Raw genomic sequence first — 20,469 nt, 5'->3', positions numbered from 1 at the left:
TGGCTTTCAATGGCACTGGGTCACTTGTGTTTATTGATGACATAACAGCAGACAAGAGTAGCCGGATGAATTCTGAAGTGTACCGGGATATACTTTCAGCCCAGATTCAGCCAAATGCCGCAAAGTTGATCGGACGGCGCTTCATAGTACAGATGGACAATGACCCCAAGCATACAGCCAAAGCTACCCAGGAGTTCATGAGTGCAAAAAAGTGGAACATTCTGCAATGGCCAAGTCAATCACCAGATCTTAACCCAATTGAGCATGCATTTCACTTGCTCAAATCCAGACTTAAGACGGAAAGACCCACAAACAAGCAAGACCTGAAGGCTGCGGCTGTAAAGGCCTGGCAAAGCATTAAAAAGGAGGAAACCCAGCGTTTGGTGATGTCCATGGGTTCCAGACTTAAGGCAGTGATTGCCTCCAAAGGATTCGCAACAAAATATTGAAAATAAAAATATTTTGTTTGGGTTTGGTTTATTTGTCCAATTACTTTTGACCTCCTAAAATGTGGAGTGTTTGTAAAGAAATGTGTACAATTCCTACAATTTCTAGCAGATATTTTTGTTCAAACCTTCAAATTAAACGTTACAATCTGCACTTGAATTCTGTTGTAGAGGTTTCATTTCAAATCCAATGTGGTGGCATGCAGAGCCCAACCCGCGAAAATTGTGTCACTGTCCAAATATTTCTGGACCTAACTGTATAAACAAGTAGGGGAAAAAAGGTTTAAAAAACAGTAGAGAAAAACCCCAAATAGAATAAAATATAACTTTTAATATTAATTACAAAAAAGGTGCGAGACCAATTTCGCAAACAGACATGAATAGAGAAATTTGCCGAAAATTAAAGAAAACAAATGCTGGGAGGGTGAATGAGGCACACAGACTGGCCCTGAATCAGCCCTAGTCAGCCTCTCCCTACCTAGCAATAGAGGGTGTGATGCCCTAGGGTTCATAGAGAGATAAAGAAAGAAAATAAGAAAAAACATATAAAATAGACAGAATAGCTCAATAGATATAGAGATAGCTAGCTTGGCCAGCTGTTTTGAAGCATTTTTTCTTTTTAATTAAAAAACAAAACAAAACATGGGGTTCCCCCAATTTTCATATCCAGCGCAGAAACAGCAACCTTCAGCTCTCTGCTATACCTTGGCTGGTTATTAAAAATAGAGGAGATTCCATGCTTATTTTTTAAATTATTTAATAAAAAAAAAATGACATGGGGTCCCTCTCCATTTTTCTAAAACCAGCCAAGGTACAGCAGACAACTGGGAGCTGATATTATTAGAGTGGAAAGGGCCATGTTTATTTGGCTCTTTCCAGCCTAACAATAGCAGCTCGCAATCTCCCCAGAAGTGGCGCATCCATTACATGCGCCAATTTTGGCGCTGGACCCGGCTGTCTCCGTTGCCTTGGTGCGATGGCAAATGGGGTAATATTTATGGGGTTGATGCCAGCTGTGAATTGCCAGATGGTATCAAGCCCTGGTATTAGTAATGGGTGGGGGTCTAGCAAACACTGCCATTACTAATCCAGTTCTTGAAAGTAGAATAAAAATTTTATTTGAACAAAAAACCCCGACTCCATCCCTTGTTGACCAATTTATTTCTTTATTTTTAAAAAATACAAAAGGTTTGCCATAATTCATTGTGAGGTCCCACGACGTTCCCCAAAAGTGAACCTGAAAAAAGAGAAAATTACTAAATAAAGACAAGAGACACCCTCTTTTCCAATTGATTTCCCTGTCAAAGCCCTAATTCTGATCCACCGTAATCCAATTAGGGGGCCTAAGCCGATCTCATACTCGCTGGTGCATTCATTGGAGAATGAATAGTTCCCAGGGGGCATTGCTCTAGAATCACTGCGTTGAGAAACACGTGATGGTGTCTCCGGTGTTGGATGTTGATCTCTCTAAGGTCAACCATGCTTGCTTATGTAGTCTTCTACTAGGCATTGCTCCCACTAGCCAGTTTCCTACTCTACACTGATGAGGGGCAAATACCCCAAAACAGCTGTCTGTGGATGGATACCATGTTTGTCATAGGTGGTCTCCTTGACTGGAGACTGCCCTTCCCGTGGTTGTTCCTTCCCAGTGAAAAACCTGGCTAGTTTCCTGCCAGCGTTGAGAAACATGTGATGGTGTCTCCGCAGGCTTTCTTGTTTTGAATATTTCCCAGAGGGCATTGCTCTAGAATCACTGCATTGAGAAACACGTAATGGTGTCTCCGCGGTGTTGGATGTTGATCTCCCTAAGGTCAACCATCTTTGCTTATGTAGTCTTCTACTAGGCATTGCTCCCACTAGCCAGTTTCCTACTCCACACTGATGAGGGGCAAATACTCCGAAACAGCTGTCTGTGGATGGATACCATGTTTGGCATAGGTGGTCTCCTTGACTGGAGACTGCCCTTCCCGTGGTTTTTCCTTCCCTGTGAAAGACCTGGCTAGTTAACTGCCAGCGTTGAGAAACGTGATGATGTCTCCGCAGGCTTTCTCGTTTTGAGTAATCCAATTAGGGGGCCTAAGCCGATCTCATACTCGCTGGTACATTCATTGGAGAGCCGAACATTCACCATTGATTGTGAGCGCAGCCCCTGCAGGCACACACACACTGCTCTGTGTGCTTCCCTGCAGTGACCCGAGATAACCTCATAAAGTCAGCCCAGGTCACAGCAGGCGCACCCTCACCAGTGTGTGCAGCCGCAACAGTGACGTCACGGTTTCATCAGAGTTCCCAATGAACTGTGATGAACCTGTGAAGTCACTGCCGCGACACTCGCAGTAGCACGAGTTGCTCGTCAGTGATGTCAGGAGGTCATCTGATTTTATTGGATACTCTGATAAAACCGTGATGTCACTGCACACACACTGCTGGATACGCACCTGTCCCTGGTGATGTTGTCTCCAGTGTTGCTACTGCTACCGGGTCCACAGTGCAGTGAATATGCAATGAGCGGGCCCAGAAGCAAGTAACAGCAGCGCCGAGGACAGGTGAGAATAGAAAATCTTTTTATTTCAAAGACACTTGCGTTTTCTGGTATGTGTCACACTGACATCACACGGATCACATCAGTGTGTGGGCCGTGTGACATCGGTGCTGCCGGAGCAAAAACGTATATGTCTCCATGTGTGTGAAAACATGGAAGTGTGAGTAACACCATAGAATAAAATGGGTATGTGGCATCTGTGAAAAAACGGATATCACACTTACTTGAAACACGGACATGTGAAAGAGACCTAATGAGTATTTCGATGCTTAGTCCGGCTTGACACTTGTACCGAGTATAATGTAAGTCAATGGGAAAGTCAAGCGTTTTTCCAGAAAACCTTCCGGAAAAATGCTAAAGTTCCTCATTCACTTCCATTATACTCGGTACATGAATTGAGCCCATCTGAGCGTCCAACTGCTGGTTTACGAGACCCGAGCATAGTAGTGTTCGCTCATCACTAGAACGAGACCCGAGCATAGTAGTGTTCGCTCATCACTAGAACGAGACCCGAGCATAGTAGTGTTCACTCATCACTAGAACAAGACTCGAGCATAGTAGTGTTCGCTCATCACTAGAACGAGACCCGAGCATAGTAGTGTTCACTCATAACTAAAACGAGACCCGAGCAAAGTAGTGTTCACTCATCACTAGAACGAGACTCGAGCATAGTAGTGTTCACTCATCACTAGAACGAGACCCGAGCATAGTAGTGTTTGCTCATCACTAGAACAAGACCCGAGCATAGTAGTGTTCACTCATCACTAAAACGAGACCCGAGCATAGTAGTGTTCGCTCATCACTAGAACAAGACCCGAGCATAGTAGTGTTCACTCATCACTAGAACAAGACTCGAGCATAGTAGTGTTCACTCATCACTAAAACGAGACCCGAACATAGTAGTGTTCACTCATCACTAAAACGAGACCCGAGCATAGTAGTGTTCACTCATAACTAGAACGAGACCCGAGCACAGTAGTGTTCACTCATACCTAGAACGAGACCCCGAGCATAGTAGTGTTCACTCATAACTAGAACGAGACCCGAGCACAGTAGTGTTCACTCATCACTAGAACAAGACTCGAGCATAGTAGTGTTCATTCATCACTAGAACGAGACCCGAGCATAGTAGTGTTCACTCATCACTAGAATGAGACTCGAGCATAGTAGTGTTCACTCATCACTAAAACGAGACCCGAGCATAGTAGTGTTCACTCATCACTAAAACGAGACCCGAGGATAGTAGTGTTCACTCATAACTAGAACAAGACCCGAGCATAGTAGTGTTCACTCATAACTAGAACGAGACCCGAGCACAGTAGTGTTCACTCATCACTAGAACAAGACTCGAGCATAGTAGTGTTCACTCATCACTAGAACAAGACTCGAGCATAGTAGTGTTCACTCATCACTAGAACGAGACCCGAGCATAGTAGTGTTCACTCATCACTAAAACGAGACCCGAGCATAGTAGTGTTCGCTCATCATTAGCACAAGACCCGAGCATAGTAGTGTTCACTCATCACTAGAACAAGACTCGAGCATAGTAGTGTTCACTCATCACTAAAACGAGACCCGAGCATAGTAGTGTTCGCTCATCACTAGAACAAGACCCGAGCATAGTAGTGTTCACTCATCACTAGAACAAGACTCGAGCATAGTAGTGTTCACTCATCACTAAAACGAGACCCGAGCATAGTAGTGTTCACTCATCACTAAAACGAGACCCGAGCATAGTAGTGTTCACTCATAACTAGAACGAGACCCGAGCACAGTAGTGTTCACTCATACCTAGAACGAGACCCCGAGCATAGTAGTGTTCACTCATAACTAGAACGAGACCCGAGCACAGTAGTGTTCACTCATCACTAGAACAAGACTCGAGCATAGTAGTGTTCATTCATCACTAGAACGAGACCCGAGCATAGTAGTGTTCACTCATCACTAGAATGAGACTCGAGCATAGTAGTGTTCACTCATCACTAAAACGAGACCCGAGCATAGTAGTGTTCACTCATCACTAAAACGAGACCCGAGCATAGTAGTGTTCACTCATAACTAGAACAAGACCCGAGCATAGTAGTGTTCACTCATAACTAGAACGAGACCCGAGCACAGTAGTGTTCACTCATCACTAGAACAAGACTCGAGCATAGTAGTGTTCACTCATCACTAGAACAAGACTCGAGCATAGTAGTGTTCACTCATCACTAGAACGAGACCCGAGCATAGTAGTGTTCACTCATCACTAAAACGAGACCCGAGCATAGTAGTGTTCGCTCATCATTAGCACAAGACCCGAGCATAGTAGTGTTCACTCATCACTAGAACAAGACTCGAGCATAGTAGTGTTCACTCATCACTAAAACGAGACCCGAGCATAGTAGTGTTCACTCATCACTAAAACGAGACCCGAGCATAGTAGTGTTCACTCATAACTAGAACAAGACCCGAGCATAGTAGTGTTCACTCATAACTAAAACGAGACCCGAGCATAGTAGTGTTCACTCATCACTAGAACAAGACTCGAGCATAGTAGTGTTCACTCATAACTAGAACGAGACCCGAGCATAGTAGTGTTCACTCATAACTAGAACGAGACCCGAGGATAGTAGTGTTCACTCATCACTAGAACAAGACTCGAGCATAGTAGTGTTCACTCATAACTAGAACGAGACCCGAGCATAGTAGTGTTCACTCATAACTAGAACGAGACCCGAGCATAGTAGTGTTCACTCATCACTAGAACAAGACTCGAGCATAGTAGTGTTCACTCATAACTAGAACGAGACCCGAGCATAGTAGTGTTCACTCATAACTAGAACAAGACTCGAGCATAGTAGTGTTCACTAATCACTAAAACGAGACCCGAGCATAGTAGTGTTCACTCATCACTAAAACGAGACCCGAGCATAGTAGTGTTCACTCATAACTAGAACGAGACCCGAGCACAGTAGTGTTCACTCATAACTAGAACGAGACCCCGAGCATGGTAGTGTTCACTCATCACTAGAAACTTTATAAAATACATTCTTTCTGAATCTTGCACGGCAGCAGCAGTGGAGTTGAAGAAGAGCACATCCTTATCTGTACCTGATTCATTAAGATGGGCATTGTCCACATCAGTCTTAATGATGAGCCTGCGGCAGGAAGATGCCCGTAATTCATTAATGGATTAGGTGCATCTTATAACTGGCTTGTGCCTCCATTCTTCCCCAAAAATGTTACTCCAGCTACGGATGTTAGAACATTTGTGTTGTGCAAAAATATTGTTTTTTGTATGTGTTCATCTAGTCTGCAGAAACAGCTTTCCAGGTTCATGTTGTCTTTTTTTTATGTAATTTTTAGTCCAGGTTTGTAGTCAAAGTCAGGAAAGGATGCAAAATAATCAAATAACATATTTGTCCTCTCTTTTGTATCAAAAACTGCAAATAAAAAATGTATACAATGCACATGTGATTTCTTCAAGTTTTGTTACATTTAAAGGGAATCTCTCAGCAGTTTCTAGATATGTTATTTGATAGCAGCATAATGCAGGGCCCAAGACCCTTATTCCAGTGATGTATGGGCAGCTCGGTGGCTCAGTGGTTAGCACTGCAGTCATGCAGCGTTGGGGTCCTGGGTTCAAATTCCACCAAGGACACCATCTGTAAGGAGTTTGTATGTTCCCCTCGTGTTTGCATGGGTTTCTTCCCACACTACAATGACATACTGATAGGGAATTTAGATTGTGAGCCCCAGTGGAGACAGTGTTGTGATGTAAAGCACTATGGAATTAATGGCGCTATATACCGTATTTTTCGGACTATAAGACGCACCCTGGTTTTAGAGGAGGAAAATAGGAAAATAAAATTTTAAGCAAAAAATGTGGTCATGACACACTGTCATGGGGCGAGGATCTGCTGCTGACACTGTTATGGGGGTAATGTCCCCAAATTCTCTACTAAGGTGCCGCATCCTGGTAATGATCCTCCCTGCCTGGTATATACAGTATATGTCCCTCATCCGCTATACACCGTAATCCTGCCATATGGCCGCATCCTGCTATATACTGGCATGTGGCCGCATCCTGCTATATAACCCATCATGGCATATGGCCCCATCCGGCTCATAATATGCCCCCATCCGGCTCATAATATGCCCCCATCCGGCTCATAATATGCCCCCATCCGGCTCATCATATGCCCCCATCTGGCTCATCATATGCCCCCATCCTGCTCATAATATGCCCCCATCTGGCTCATCATATGCCCCCATCTGGCTCATCATATGCCCCCATCCGGCTCATAATATGCCCCCATCCGGCTCATAATATGCCCCCATCCGGCTCATAATATGCCCCCATCCGGCTCATAATATGCCCCCATCCGGCTCATAATATGCCCCCATCCGGCTCATAATATGCCCCCATCCGGCTCATAATATGCCCCCATCCGGCTCATAATATGCCCCCATCTGGCTCATCATATGCCCCCATCTGGCTCATCATATGCCCCCATCTGGCTCATCATATGCCCCCATCTGGCTCATCATATGCCCCCATCTGGCTCATCATATGCCCCCATCCGGCTCATCATATGCCCCCATCCGGCTCATAATATGCCCCCATCCGGCTCATAATATGCCCCCATCCGGCTCATAATATGCCCCCATCCGGCTCATAATATGCCCCCATCTGGCTCATCATATGCCCCCATCTGGCTCATCATATGCCCCCATCTGGCTCATCATATGCCCCCATCTGGCTCATCATATGCCCCCATCCGGCTCATAGTATGCCCCCATCTGGCTCATCATATGCCCCCATCTGGCTCATCATATGCCCCCATCCGGCTCATCATATGCCCCCATCTGGCTCATCATATGCCCCCATCTGGCTCATCATATGCCCCCATCCTGCTCATAATATGCCCCCATCTGGCTCATAATATGCCCCCATCTGGCTCATCATATGCCCCCATCTGGCTCATCATATGCCCCCATCCGGCTCATCATATGCCCCCATCCGGCTCATCATATGCCCCCATCCTGCTCATAATATGCCCCCATCCTGCTCATAATATGCCCCCATCCTGCTCATAATATGCCCCCATCCGGCTCATAATATGCCCCCATCCGGCTCATAATATGCCCCCATCCGGCTCATAATATGCCCCCATCCTGGTGTACGGCCGCATCCTGTGGCACATAAAAAAAATAAACGTTCATACTCACCTCACTTTACCTCACTCCCTGCAGCATCGCTCGTCCTCCCGTCTGTGTCAGCGGCAGCGCCGCTGATTGGAGCCGTCCCCATTACCCTGCTGGATCGCGATCATCTCCTGTGTCTGTGCCAGTGTCCCGGCCGCTGCGTGTGGACACGTGCGCACAGCGATGACGTCATCGCTGTGCGGCCGCTAGTCTCCACTCAGCTGCCGGCACAAACACAGGAGATGATCGCGATCCAGCAGGGTAATGGGGACGGCTCCAATCAGCGGCGCTGCCGCTGACACAGACGGAAGGACGAGCGATGCTGCAGGGAACAGCGAGTACTGTACACTCACTGATTCACTGCTCCCCGCGCTGATGATGACGCGCGGGGAGCAGTGAATACAGCCGCACATGATCACTCCAGGCCGTAGTTGCCAGGGGTGATCATGCGAGCCGGCTGTTTATCCCCCGCCCATCATCCCGCCCACCTGTCAGCGCCGGCTTCAGCGCTGAGGGATGATGGGCGGGGGATGGGCGTGCATATTAAATGAGCGGGTCCACGTGGTCACGGCAGGCTGCTACAGCCTGCTCGTGCCCCCGATGACCCGCTCCACTGCAGCACCCACATTCCCCGCAGCCACATTCAGACCATAAGACGCACCCCCCACTTTCCCCCAACATTTGGGGGAAAAAAAGTGCGTCTTATGGTCCGAAAAATACGGTAAGTGAATAAATATTATTATGTATCACTTACTAGGCTATGTGATACTGTTTCAATAAAATCAATGTTATATCAGCAGGAGGTTATCACTTGAGGACTGGTGAACTGTTCGGTGTAACCACACCGCTACCACTGATGAGCAGCTTTCTGTAAGTGCACAGTGTACACAAAAAGCTGTCAATCAGTGGTGTGGGCATGGTTATACAGGGCTTAGCATTCAGAGAACTCCTAGATCTGCAGCAAAGAAAACTGTGATTGCATGAAAATGACATCATGCAGACCAGTAAGTGACACATCACTGGAATCAGGGTCTCTGTCTCTATATCATGCTGCTCTCAGATTACCTTTAATGCATGATTACAGCCAGAAAGAATATGGCCTTGCTCATGATCACTTAGATCTCACTGTAACGTACAGTTGAGCCAAATTAATGTTATTCATTTTTATACAATAATACAATTTAATGCAGAAGAAGTAAATGTATGAGCATTTTTGTTGCAAACTAAGCCTGAATTCTGGTATGTTCAGCTTAGCAATCGGCCTCAGTTTATTTATGAAAAACTGTCGTTCCCAATTGGACTGAAACGCGTCTATGGATTGGGAGAAACATATTGGTCTGTGTCTGTGCTCATACTGAACCCCACACATAAACGTACAGTGTAGAGGGTAACATATAGGAAAGGAAACCCAATTAGTTTAACTATATTATTATTTGCAATTACACTTGATTACAATCACAGTTTTGTTTATATTTATCCTTCCGAACATCATCCATGTAGATTTGGCATATGTCGTCTCTCTGTAGCTCTGAGATGTAAGTTTGTATATATTCTATAGAATAGGGGCAGGACAGGTGTATTTGGTACTTACTGATATACTGCTGTCACTTCAGGACTGTTCCTGCCTGAAAAGAAGGACACCTGTGAAATCCATAAGCCAAAGTAAAGAATCCAACACCAGTATCTATCCACACTGGGTGAGGAATGGTTTATTATGTTAAGCATTGCCACATATCCAGAAAAATTACAACAATGTATTTAAGCATCAGTTTTTTTCTGTTCTTTTTTTTAATTTATTAGTGCATTAAATGGATTAACTTCTTTTAAATTAATTCTCTGTCTTTAGCATAAGCAACAATTGTTAGATCAGTGGGCGTCTGGCATCAATGCCAACTTGAGGTGGCTGGATTCTATTTGTGGGTGCATTGTCCTTTTCATTGTTTACATGATCAGCAAAACACAATAATATACCATATTTTTTGTTTTATTAGAACCAACGGATTTTAAGACGCACCCCAAATTTAGAGAGGAAAAAAAAAAGAATATGGGATCCATCTTATAATTCAGTGGTGTCTTACCAGAGGGGGGCGACAGCGGTGGTGGAGCAGAGTCACAGGCGGCAGGTGCAGTGGTGGTGCAAGGCGATGCTGCGGGCGGTGAGGCAGGGGCTGCCATGCTGAATGGCGCCCGGCGTTGGCGCGTGCGGAGATTGAGCTTTTGGCTCAATCACAAGCCTAGATCTCACCTGCACATGCGCCTCCTCCGGCGCCATTTTCCTTAAGTCCGCAGCTGGGAGATCAGTGGGTTGGAAGTGGCGCATGCGCAGATGAGATCTTGAGCCAAGAGCTCCATCTGCGCACAAGCTGACTCCGGGTGCCCTTATTTGAAGCCCGCACAGTTGACATTTAGGATGATGGTCCCTGCCTCACAGCCCGCAACGCAGCAAAGCCCAGAGCACACCGCCTGCAGTACAGCACAGTGCATAGCACAGCCCGCAGCATCGCCCCTGCCTCCTGTAACCCCTCTCCAGCACCCCCGGTAAGCTATATTCGGCTTATAAGATGCACCCCTCATTTTCCTCCCAAAATTTTTGGGAGGGAAAGTGCGTCTTATAATCTGAAAAATACAGTACTTTTAGTAGCTGCTGTGCTTGGTTCTGCAGCTGTGTACCATTCACTTAAAGGGGTTATCCAGCTTATTTTGAGTTTTTTTCATTATTACCCTATTGGGCTACATTGGGGCAGGTAAGTAGATAGAGACCACTTACCTGCCCTGCTGTCAGCCCCTCTCCCCCAGCTCAGAGTGGTCATGTGACCGCTCCTGCCGCGATTTTGCGGCTTCCGGTCATTTCATGTCAACATGGGCAGGGCCATGTTGACATGCAAATCTGGAAACAGCATGTCGCCTCCCTGCTGGGCGGGTACAGTGCGTGGAGTCCCCGCCCCCTTCCCTGCACCCTCCCACACATTCCCTGGGGGCGGGGCCTGCCTGCGGCTGCTGTGGTGTCAGCGCCAGGACCAGGCCCCCTGCTCAGGATCACACATTCAAATGTACCGGCATCACAGATCACAGATGCCGGTATATTTGAAAGCGCTGATGAAAAGGAGCGTTGTCCTGCTTCTCATCACTGCCCCGCTGTCTGTGCTCTCTTCAGCACAGCGGTGACGTCACTACTGTGCTGATATGGCCAGAGCACAGATAGCGCGCGAACGTGCAGGAGCGGCGGGGACCGAGGACGGGTGAGTATGTACTCCCAACATGTGTTCCCTATGGGGGTAGGGGGGGTCGGTACAGAGCGCCGTATGTGCATGCAGAGCCTGATGTGTGTATGCGGTGCAGAGCCTGATGTGTGTATGCGGTGCAGAGCCTGATGTGTGTATGCGGTGCAGAGCCTGATGTGTGTATGCGGTGCAGAGCCTGATGTGTGTATGCGGTGCAGAGCCTGATGTGTGTATGCGGTGCAGAGCCTGATGTGTGTATGCGGTGCAGAGCCTGATGTGTGTATGCGGTGAAGAGCCTGATGTGTGTATGCGGTGAAGAGCCTGATGTGTGTATGCGGTGAAGAGCCTGATGTGTGTATGCGGTGAAGAGCCTGATGTGTGTATGCGGTGAAGAGCCTGATGTGTGTGTGGAGTGCAGAGCCCAATGTGTGTATGCGGTGCAGAGCCCGATGTGGGGCTGTTATTTGCAATGCTGTAGTGATAACAGGTCAGTGCTGGGGCAGGATATACTGACAGGGAATGTGTGTGCAGGGGACGGGCAGGGGGCGAGGCTGGACACTGTGGTGGGGCTGGACAGTGAGGCCGGGCGGAGCCAACTCTGACTGGGAGGTGTGGCACAGGAAGTGGTCAGTTTGCTGGAGCTGAATGTAAACAGAGAGCTGCAGAGAATAAAGGGTGAATTCAAGAGGAACAAAAGTTAGAAAACAAAAAATAACAATGTAGGGGTGTTTTATATGACAATACAGCACAGATTAGCTTAAACTCAAACATTTTTGTTATGTCGGACAACCCCTTTAAATGTGATGATGAAACAACACCCTACAGGAGTATTTTTTTTTTAATGTATCATGTTACAGCTGCACAACTGGTAACTATATCAATAGCACTAGTAGTTCACATCAGTGTTAGTAGGTCAAGAATGGTCAGTCAGTCTTTGGTCCTATTATTCACATGACGGAAGCACGGAGTCTTACCCAAATTTTATATTTTTAATTAAAGGGGTTCTCCAGATAACAAAAAAATTGTAGTAAAAGGAGCACAAATTAGTAAATTATGCAACTTACTAATACATTTCACATATGAAAACTGCCATTCCACTACTAACTCAAGCTCCAAAAGACATACTTATGGTCCTGTGCTGGAGACAAGACAGCAACCGACAAACCGAAAGAGATCATTTCAAGATCAGGGCACATTTCAGGCATAACATATTAGAAATAGTATATTACTTAGTTGCATTTGATCAAATGAAGATCATGTTCACCTCGGGCATAAACTCCGCTAGACATGACTGTTATTATCAAAAATCAATGAGCGGAGGTAAGCTTCAGGTGTTCAGTCATGGAGACATAATATTCACTTGATCTGTTGCATTATTGATTGCATTGTAGCTGGACAGTTCCTTTTCTAATTTAACCCTTCAGCACCTATTATTTTAGCCCCTGCTCCACTATTGGGGTCAGATAGATAAGATTAGCAGCACACACCTGCAGATGGATCGCACCGTAACTGCTTTCTGAAAGCTTGCAGCCATATTTTTTGCAATAAACAATCTTCTTTCCTGGAAGGAACATAAAGGTTATTTTTAACATTTTACATGTGACTAATCAGATGTATACTCATTACTCCATTGGTAATTGTAGAATATATACTTTGTTAGGGGTGTTATCCCAGACTGACAATATAAACTAAGCACATAGCCTTATAAAAAGTATGACCTATATAAAAATCGCACTTTTAGTTGCCTAATTGCTGCCTTGATTCTGCTGAAACTGAAATTCAATCAAATGTGCAAATCAGAGTGTTCAGTGCACCCTTGGTGTGGCCAAGAGGCTCAGTGCCCCGTTGTACTCAGTGGTTTTGCATATAAGCCTTGGTATACCTCACTGGTGGTGAAAGTGCTGGCTTGCTTTAAGGTAACATTATTTGCAGAAAAAGCTCCCCCGCAAAATCCCCCCCATAAAAAACTTTAAGGCTGGGGCCACACGGTCATTAATGCAAGTGCATCGCATGACACTCGGCTACCGCTCTGCTGGAGTGTAAGGCGAGTGTCATGCGACTGTCAAGCCACTGTGATGCGATAGCAGCACAGCCGCGGAGGAGGGGGGCGGGTGCTGCGGAGGAGAGAGAAGGACTAATCTCCCCTCCATTATCAGATGATGCGATTCTCACACACTGCACTCGCATTACACTGGTGTAATGCGAGTGCAGTGTGATGTTTCTATCGCACATATAGACTTGTATGGGTACAAGTGAAAACAAATCAGATTCCACCCGCAGCATAATGCAATTGTTTTCTCAGTCCGGTTAGAGCTGAGAAAAAAAATCGCTCATGGGAGAGTAACATGGGTCCGGGTGGAATGCTTTTTTTTTTTTCTTTTTAATCGCATTCCACTTGCTCTGTTTTACTCGACATGAAGTGCCCAGCCTAAAACACATACCTATTGACTCTCCACTGTTCCTCCACATTGCTGATCGCTGGCTTTGTAATCTACTATTTTTCCAGGAAAAAACTTCACATGACCACTGCAGCCAATTAGCAGCTACTGATTGGCTAAAGCATTGACATTCCATATAAACTAGAAGAAACGGATTTCTAGTCCTCTCTTCCTGCTTTTATGGGACTTCAAAGCTGCTGCCAATCAGTGGAAGTTGATTAGCTGCAGTAGTCATGTGATGTCTCCCAGAGGAAGCAAGGAGATCATTGGGGGACATGGCTTGTGGTGTGGACCAACAGATCCTATAGGGGAGTGTATGTTTTTTTTTCCTCCATTTAAGACCCCCCATTGCTAAGAATTCCTTTCCTTTTCTGTTGTTAATTTATTGAATCTTGATCCTTTTACATGTGGATCACTTTACACATATTTTCTTGTTTTTCCGACATTCTTTAAAGTTTTTTTTATATTCTACATGCAGTAATACATGAAAGGCTGCTCTGTTAATGTCCTTTTCATATCTGTAGGCAGGTGAGCTGCCTCAGTGCTGGATTCCTCCGGTGCTGGGAGGGCATGAGATACCAGTACGATTCAATGAAGCCCACAACTATGAACTTCAACAGGAACTTGGTGAGTTTCCTACTCCTATATAGTATGTGAGATTACAGTTTTATATGTAAAACGAATTGTAAAACAAGACAGTTTATTTCTAATGATTAAAATATTTCCAAGGCAGGCCATTAGCCATCAAATGTGCAATTATGTGTCATGTTATTGCATTACTTGTTCTTTAGGTGACATGAAGCCATCATATCTAGTAATGAAAAACTAACTGAATCTTAACATGCATAGTTACAGGCACAAGCCTCCTGTCAGTCCATTGCTCTGATACTTGTTCTGTATCTGTATGCTCTTCATGAAAATAGGAAAGCAAGACAGTAAATATTTAGAGTAATATTTCCCCAAATCAGTTTTGTTGATGGCTTGTGGATAATAGGAATAAGACTTCATAATATCAGGTCATTTTTAGATCCCATAAAGAAGACCTGGGCAAGGGGCGGCCCGCGGGCCACATCCGGCCCGCCTACTCTCTGTGACCGGCCCGCCTGGCTCAGGGCGTCCTTGCTGGCCTGTCACTGATGAGGGCAATCTGACCTGTTGTCCGGAGCTCCAGGCTCCGGGAGGCGCCTGGTCAGATTGCCCTCATCACACGCTGCGTGCCGGGTAGGAAACAGAGGACAGATCCTGCTGCTCCGCACAGTCAGTGCAGGCAGCGGAACGCAGGAATCTCTCCTCTGTTCCCTGCGGCAGCTTTTCTCTGTGACACACGCGCGTGCCCTGATATCGTCAGTACGGCGCGCGTGTGTCATTTGAAAAGTTCCCGCCCGGCAGGAGAAGAAGCTGCAGTGGCGGGGGCCGTATGGAGAAAAGGGTTCCCTGAAAATTGCCCACAGGAAAATTGCCCACAGGAAAATTGCCCACATGGAAAATTGCCCACACTGAAAATTGCCCACACGGAAAATTGCCCACATGGAAAATTGCCCACACAGAAAATCTCCAATTGCAGCATCACAAAGTTTCAGATCTATGATATTTGAGGTGCAAGGTGAGGATGTTCACATAATAGGTCATCAACTTGTGATTTACAGTTGACCTAGTGCAAAACTGCAAAAATGCTGAAGATCTGTGGTTTGTAGCAGTCTGTCATTATCAGCAATAGATAGATACAGTCTGCTCTCATCTCTCACTGATTCTGCCTTACTCCTTCCACCAGCCCAAAACAGCAGCACATGCAGAACCAGCAGCAGTGTGATCAAGAGGAGCAATCACTACTATCTGTACTCACAAAAGTATCACTGTATTATCTGTTGAGTTACATGTGACTGCAGGTCACATCTAATACATTATCATCTCAGGGGAGCCCACCAAAAGCAGGGTGCTGTTGGCAGAGAATAGGGTACTTTCACACTTGCGTTCATCGCAATCCGCCACTATGGAAAATAGCGCAGTCCGTTAACAGACTGCGCTATTCTCCATAGACTTATATTGACAACGCACTGTGACGCAGTGTCTGCGTTTCATCCGCTGGCCGACACTGAGTCGTTATTTTGACTGAGCACCGGGAGGAGGGAATGCAGCATGTAGCGTTTTTGGTGTCGTTAAAACAACTCACCTTGGCGGCTTCCTTTGGAATCCGTCAAAGTGTCTAATGATCGTCTATGGTGGCGGATTCCGCCGCTATGCGCTAAGCAGCGGAATACGCCGATGGATTCCATCACATTCTACTGAGCATATGTACCGCCCCGGGGCTTGGCCGGCTGCCGAGACGCTCGGATCCGGGCTCATCGGTGGGTGGCTCGAGCTCCTCCCGGACCCGGGGGTCACGTTACTCTGAAGGGATGCTGACGCTACGTGAGGGGTGGTGTTCGGTGGGGAGGTCCACGGCCGAGGCCGCGGTTGTTTTTGGGGGTTAGGTTCGTGACGCCACCCACGGGTTGTGGTGAATGGATGGACACCACCGCTGCCGTTGACTAGGCTCCCGGGGATGGTGTTGCGCAGCTTGGTGTTGACCCCTCCGTGGGTAGGGGGTGATGGTCCCGGGGGCCCGAGGGTGCTGAGGAGGGGGGATGCGTTCTGGCTTGTTGGTGCGATGCGGTGCGTGGCCCGAGGGAACTGTTGTACTCACTATTACAGACACACTGGAGTCTCTGGTAAACCAAACAAGATGGTGGACGATGCCCGCAGCCGGCTGCGCTTCTCCCCTTTTTTCAGGTTGATGGTTTCCGCCTTTCTCCTGCACCTCACTTTTAGTAGAATGGTGACTCCTATGCCTGAGCAACAGTAGTCCGCTCCCCAGCTTTGTGTGTGCTAGTAGAGCCCGTTTGCCCGCAGACGCTGGCCCGTGGGATCTCGATGCCTGGGCGGTGGCTTTCTATCTCTCTGGTTAGGCTGTTGTCTTCAGTCGGGTCTTGGGTGGGAAAGGACCTAAAGTCCAGACCCCAATCAGTGAATTCAACTCAGTCCAGTGGCTTCTGGGCCTCGTACTGGGTCTGAGTACCCCTCCTGGTGCTCTCGTTTCCAATCGGTTCCCCGGTTCGGTACCGGCGGGCCACTACCCGGTTCCTTACGGTTCCACCGGCTGTAATCCCTGCTCCTGTAGGCGGCCACCACCGTCTGCCCCCTGGCCACAGGGTATCCGGGCTCCAACCCAGATCCCTGACAGACGTGCACACTTTGCTACCACTCTCCTCCACTCCTGTCACTGAACTCTCTATTTTTCCCATCTCAGGCTCTCCGAACTCCTCGGTGGGCGTGGCCAACCGCCTGGCTCCACCCCCCGGGCGTGAACGTCAAGTCCTGAGAGGGGTGACTCAGGGTTTTAAGGTTGGCTGCTGGTACCTTTTTAGGGGAAGGTGTTTGTGCAAGGGCCTACCTGTGACTACCTGGCTAATCCAGGGCATCACACATGCTCAGCATGTCCAGCAGAACAATCAAAATTGTTTAAAATCACTCCTGGTCTCTCTATCGCTCTCTGTCGGTCGGTCTCTCCCTCTCACCCCCTCTCTCATACTCACCAATAATGGGCGCGGCGCTGCACAGCTTTCACCATGCTGTGGTGGCTTCTCCTCTTTTGAAAATGTCGGCCGCTCATTATTCCATCTCGTATTCCCTGCTTCCCCCGCCCACCGGTGCCTATGATTAGTTGCAGTCAGATGCGCCCCCACGCTGAGTGACAGCTGTCTCACTGCAACCAATCACAGCCGCCGGTGGGCGGGTCTATATCATGCAGTACAATAAATAAATAAATAATTTTAAAATAAACGCCGTGCGGTCCCCCCCAATTTTGATACCAGCCAAGGTAAAGTCACACTGCTGAAGGCTGGTATTCTCAGGATGGGGAGCCCCACGTTATGGGGAGCCCCCCAGCCTAAAAATATCAGCCAGCAGCCGCTCGAAATTGCCGCATCCATTAGATGCGACAGTCCCGGGACTCTACCCGGCTCATCCCAAATTGCCCTGGTGCGGTGGCAATCGGGGTAATTAGGAGTTAATTGCAGCCCATAGCTGCCACTAAGTCCTAGGTTAATCATGGCAGGCGTCTATGAGAAACCCCCTATGATTAACCTGTAAGTGAAAGTAAATAAACACATACACCCAAAAAAATCCTTTATTTGAAATAAAAGACAAAAATACACCCTTTTTCACCACTTTATTAAAATCCCCAAATACCCCTCCAGATCCGACGTGATCCACAGAGGTCCCATGACGCTTTCAGCTCTGCTACATGAAGCTGACAGGAGCGGCCACAGACCATTACTGCTCTCTGTCAGCTCCACACAGCAACTGAAGTGAATCGCGCTGTCAGCGGGGATGTCACTGAGGTAGTGCTGGTGTGTGCATTAATGATGGGGGCGGTAGTACCTGCGTGTGTGCGGTGATGATGGGTGCGGTAGTGCCAGGGTGTGCGGCGGTGATGATGGGGGTGGTAGTGCCGGGGTGTGTGCAGTGATGATGGGTGCGTTAGTGCCTGCGTGTGTGCAGTGATGATGGGGGCGGTAGTGCCTGCGTGTGTGTGGTGATGATGGGGGCGGTAGTGCTGGGGTGTGTGCGGTGATGATGGGGCGGTAGTGCTGTGGTGTGTGCGGTGATGATGGGGGCGGTAGTGCCGCTGTGTGCGGTGATGATGGGGGCGGTAGTGACTGTGTGTGCTGTGATGATAGGGACGGTAGTGCCTGTGTGTGGGCGGTGATGATGGGGGCGGTAGTGCCTGCGTGTGTGTGTGATGATGATGGGGGCGGTAGTGCTGGGGTGTGTGCGGTGATGATGGGGGCGGTGGTGCCTGCATGTGTGCGGTGATGATGGGGGCGGTAGTGCCTGTGTGTGTGCGGTGATGATGGGGGCGGTAGTGCCTGTGTGTGTGCGGTGATGATGGGGGAGGTAGTGCCTGTGTGTGTGCGGTGATGATGGGGGCTCTCTCTCTCTCGGCTAAAGAAAACTAACGCAACGTGTTATTTCACAGAAATCTGTTGCCTTTATTATCACACTATTTACAACGCATCCGTCACATGCGTCACACAACGCTATGTGACGGATGCCAAACAACGCAATTGTGAAAGTAGCCATAGCTGGTCCTGAAAGCCCCAAAGGCACAGCAGAGAGGTGAGACTCTGTCGCTTGTACCACCTTGTGTTCGTGCTGGGAATGTATGATATGTTTTTGCAGTGGTGTAACTAGAGTCCAATGGGCCCCAGTGTGAAATTTGGACCTGCCCCCCCCCCCACTCACACATGTTCTCACATGTACGGGCCCTTGTAGTGTTCTAACTTCTGTCAAGACTTATGAACTGCCTCCTCTCCCCCTTCATTATGTAGTAATGTCCTCCGTCCTGGTATATATGCCCATCATCCTGGTGAATATGTCCTCATCCTGGTGAATATCTCCTCATCCTGGTATATATGACCCAATGCTGGTATATAAGGTCCTCATCCTGGTATGTATGGTCCACGTTGTCTCCATCCTGGTATATGTTCCCATCCTGAGTTCCATGGTCCCCAATCCTAGTGGGCATTCAGGTCTGTTGGCAATTTTCTGTGGACATTTTTCACATATCATGTGAACATCCTCACCTTGCACCTCAAATATCATAGATCTGAAACTTTCTGATGCTGCAATTGGCAATTTTCTGTGTGGGCAATTTTCCGTGTGGGCAATTTTCCGTGTGGGCAATTTTCCGTGTGGGCAATTTTCCGTGTGGGCAATTTTCCGTGTGGGCAATTTTCCGTGTGGGCAATTTTCCGTGTGGGCAATTTTCCATGTGGGCAATTTTCCATGTGGGCAATTTTCCATGTGGGCAATTTTCCATGTGGGCAATTTTCCTTGTGGGCAATTTTCCTGTGGGCATTTTTCCTATGGGCAATATTCATGTGGGCATTTTTCCTGTGGGCAATTTTCCTGTGGGCATTTTTCTGGTCACCGGAGAAAAGCAGAGGCTCCCAGGAATACAGCGTCGACGCAGCCTGGGCATGTGAAAGAGAAGCCGCTCAGCGGGGGGCTCGTACGGAGGAGCCTGAGGAGGGGACAATAAGAAGACAGGTGAGTGGTTACTAGTAACCTGCGGGGGTTAACTGTTGACAAATATTTGGGGTGTAGTGGTTTAGTATATGGGAATGTAGTTTTACAGGTGTGGTATATGGGGGGGTGTAGTGGTGTACTATATAGTGGTGTAGTGGTGTAGTATAATACAGGTGTATATAGTGGTGTAGTATAATACAGGTGTATATAGGGGTGTAGTGGTGTAGTATAATACAGGTGTATATAGTGGTGTAGTATAATACAGGTGTATATAGGGGTGTAGTGGTGTAGTATAATACAGGTGTATATAGGGGTGTAGTGGTGTAGTATAATACAGGTGTATATAGAGGTGTAGTGGTGTAGTATAATACAGGTGTATATAGGGGTGTAGTGGTGTAGTATAATACAGGTGTATATAGAGGTGTAGTGGTGTAGTATAATACAGGTGTATATAGGGATGTAGTGGTGTAGTATAATACAGGTGTAGTGGTGTAGTATAATACAGGTGTATATAGTGGTGTAGTGGTGTAGTATAATACAGGTGTATATAGGGGTGTAGTGGT

General features: G+C 47.3%; 1 protein-coding gene across 1 annotated transcript in view; it reads left to right on the top strand.

Moving 5' to 3' along the window:
• Window positions 1-20,469, top strand: part of STRADB (STE20 related adaptor beta) — a 106,824-nt gene that overhangs the window by 3,933 nt on the left and 82,422 nt on the right. Inside the window, exons 3-4 of the mRNA XM_075317617.1 lie at window positions 9,792-9,875; window positions 14,362-14,464. Of these exons, the coding sequence (XP_075173732.1) occupies window positions 9,792-9,875; window positions 14,362-14,464 (187 nt within the window). The remainder of the gene's footprint in view (window positions 1-9,791; window positions 9,876-14,361; window positions 14,465-20,469) is intronic.

This window comes from Anomaloglossus baeobatrachus, chromosome 7, assembly GCF_048569485.1.
Source record: "Anomaloglossus baeobatrachus isolate aAnoBae1 chromosome 7, aAnoBae1.hap1, whole genome shotgun sequence".
Classification (NCBI taxonomy): Eukaryota; Metazoa; Chordata; class Amphibia; order Anura; family Aromobatidae; genus Anomaloglossus; species Anomaloglossus baeobatrachus.
The sequence above is the reverse complement of the archived record's forward strand: the minus strand, read 5'-3'. Positions and strand labels throughout refer to the sequence as shown.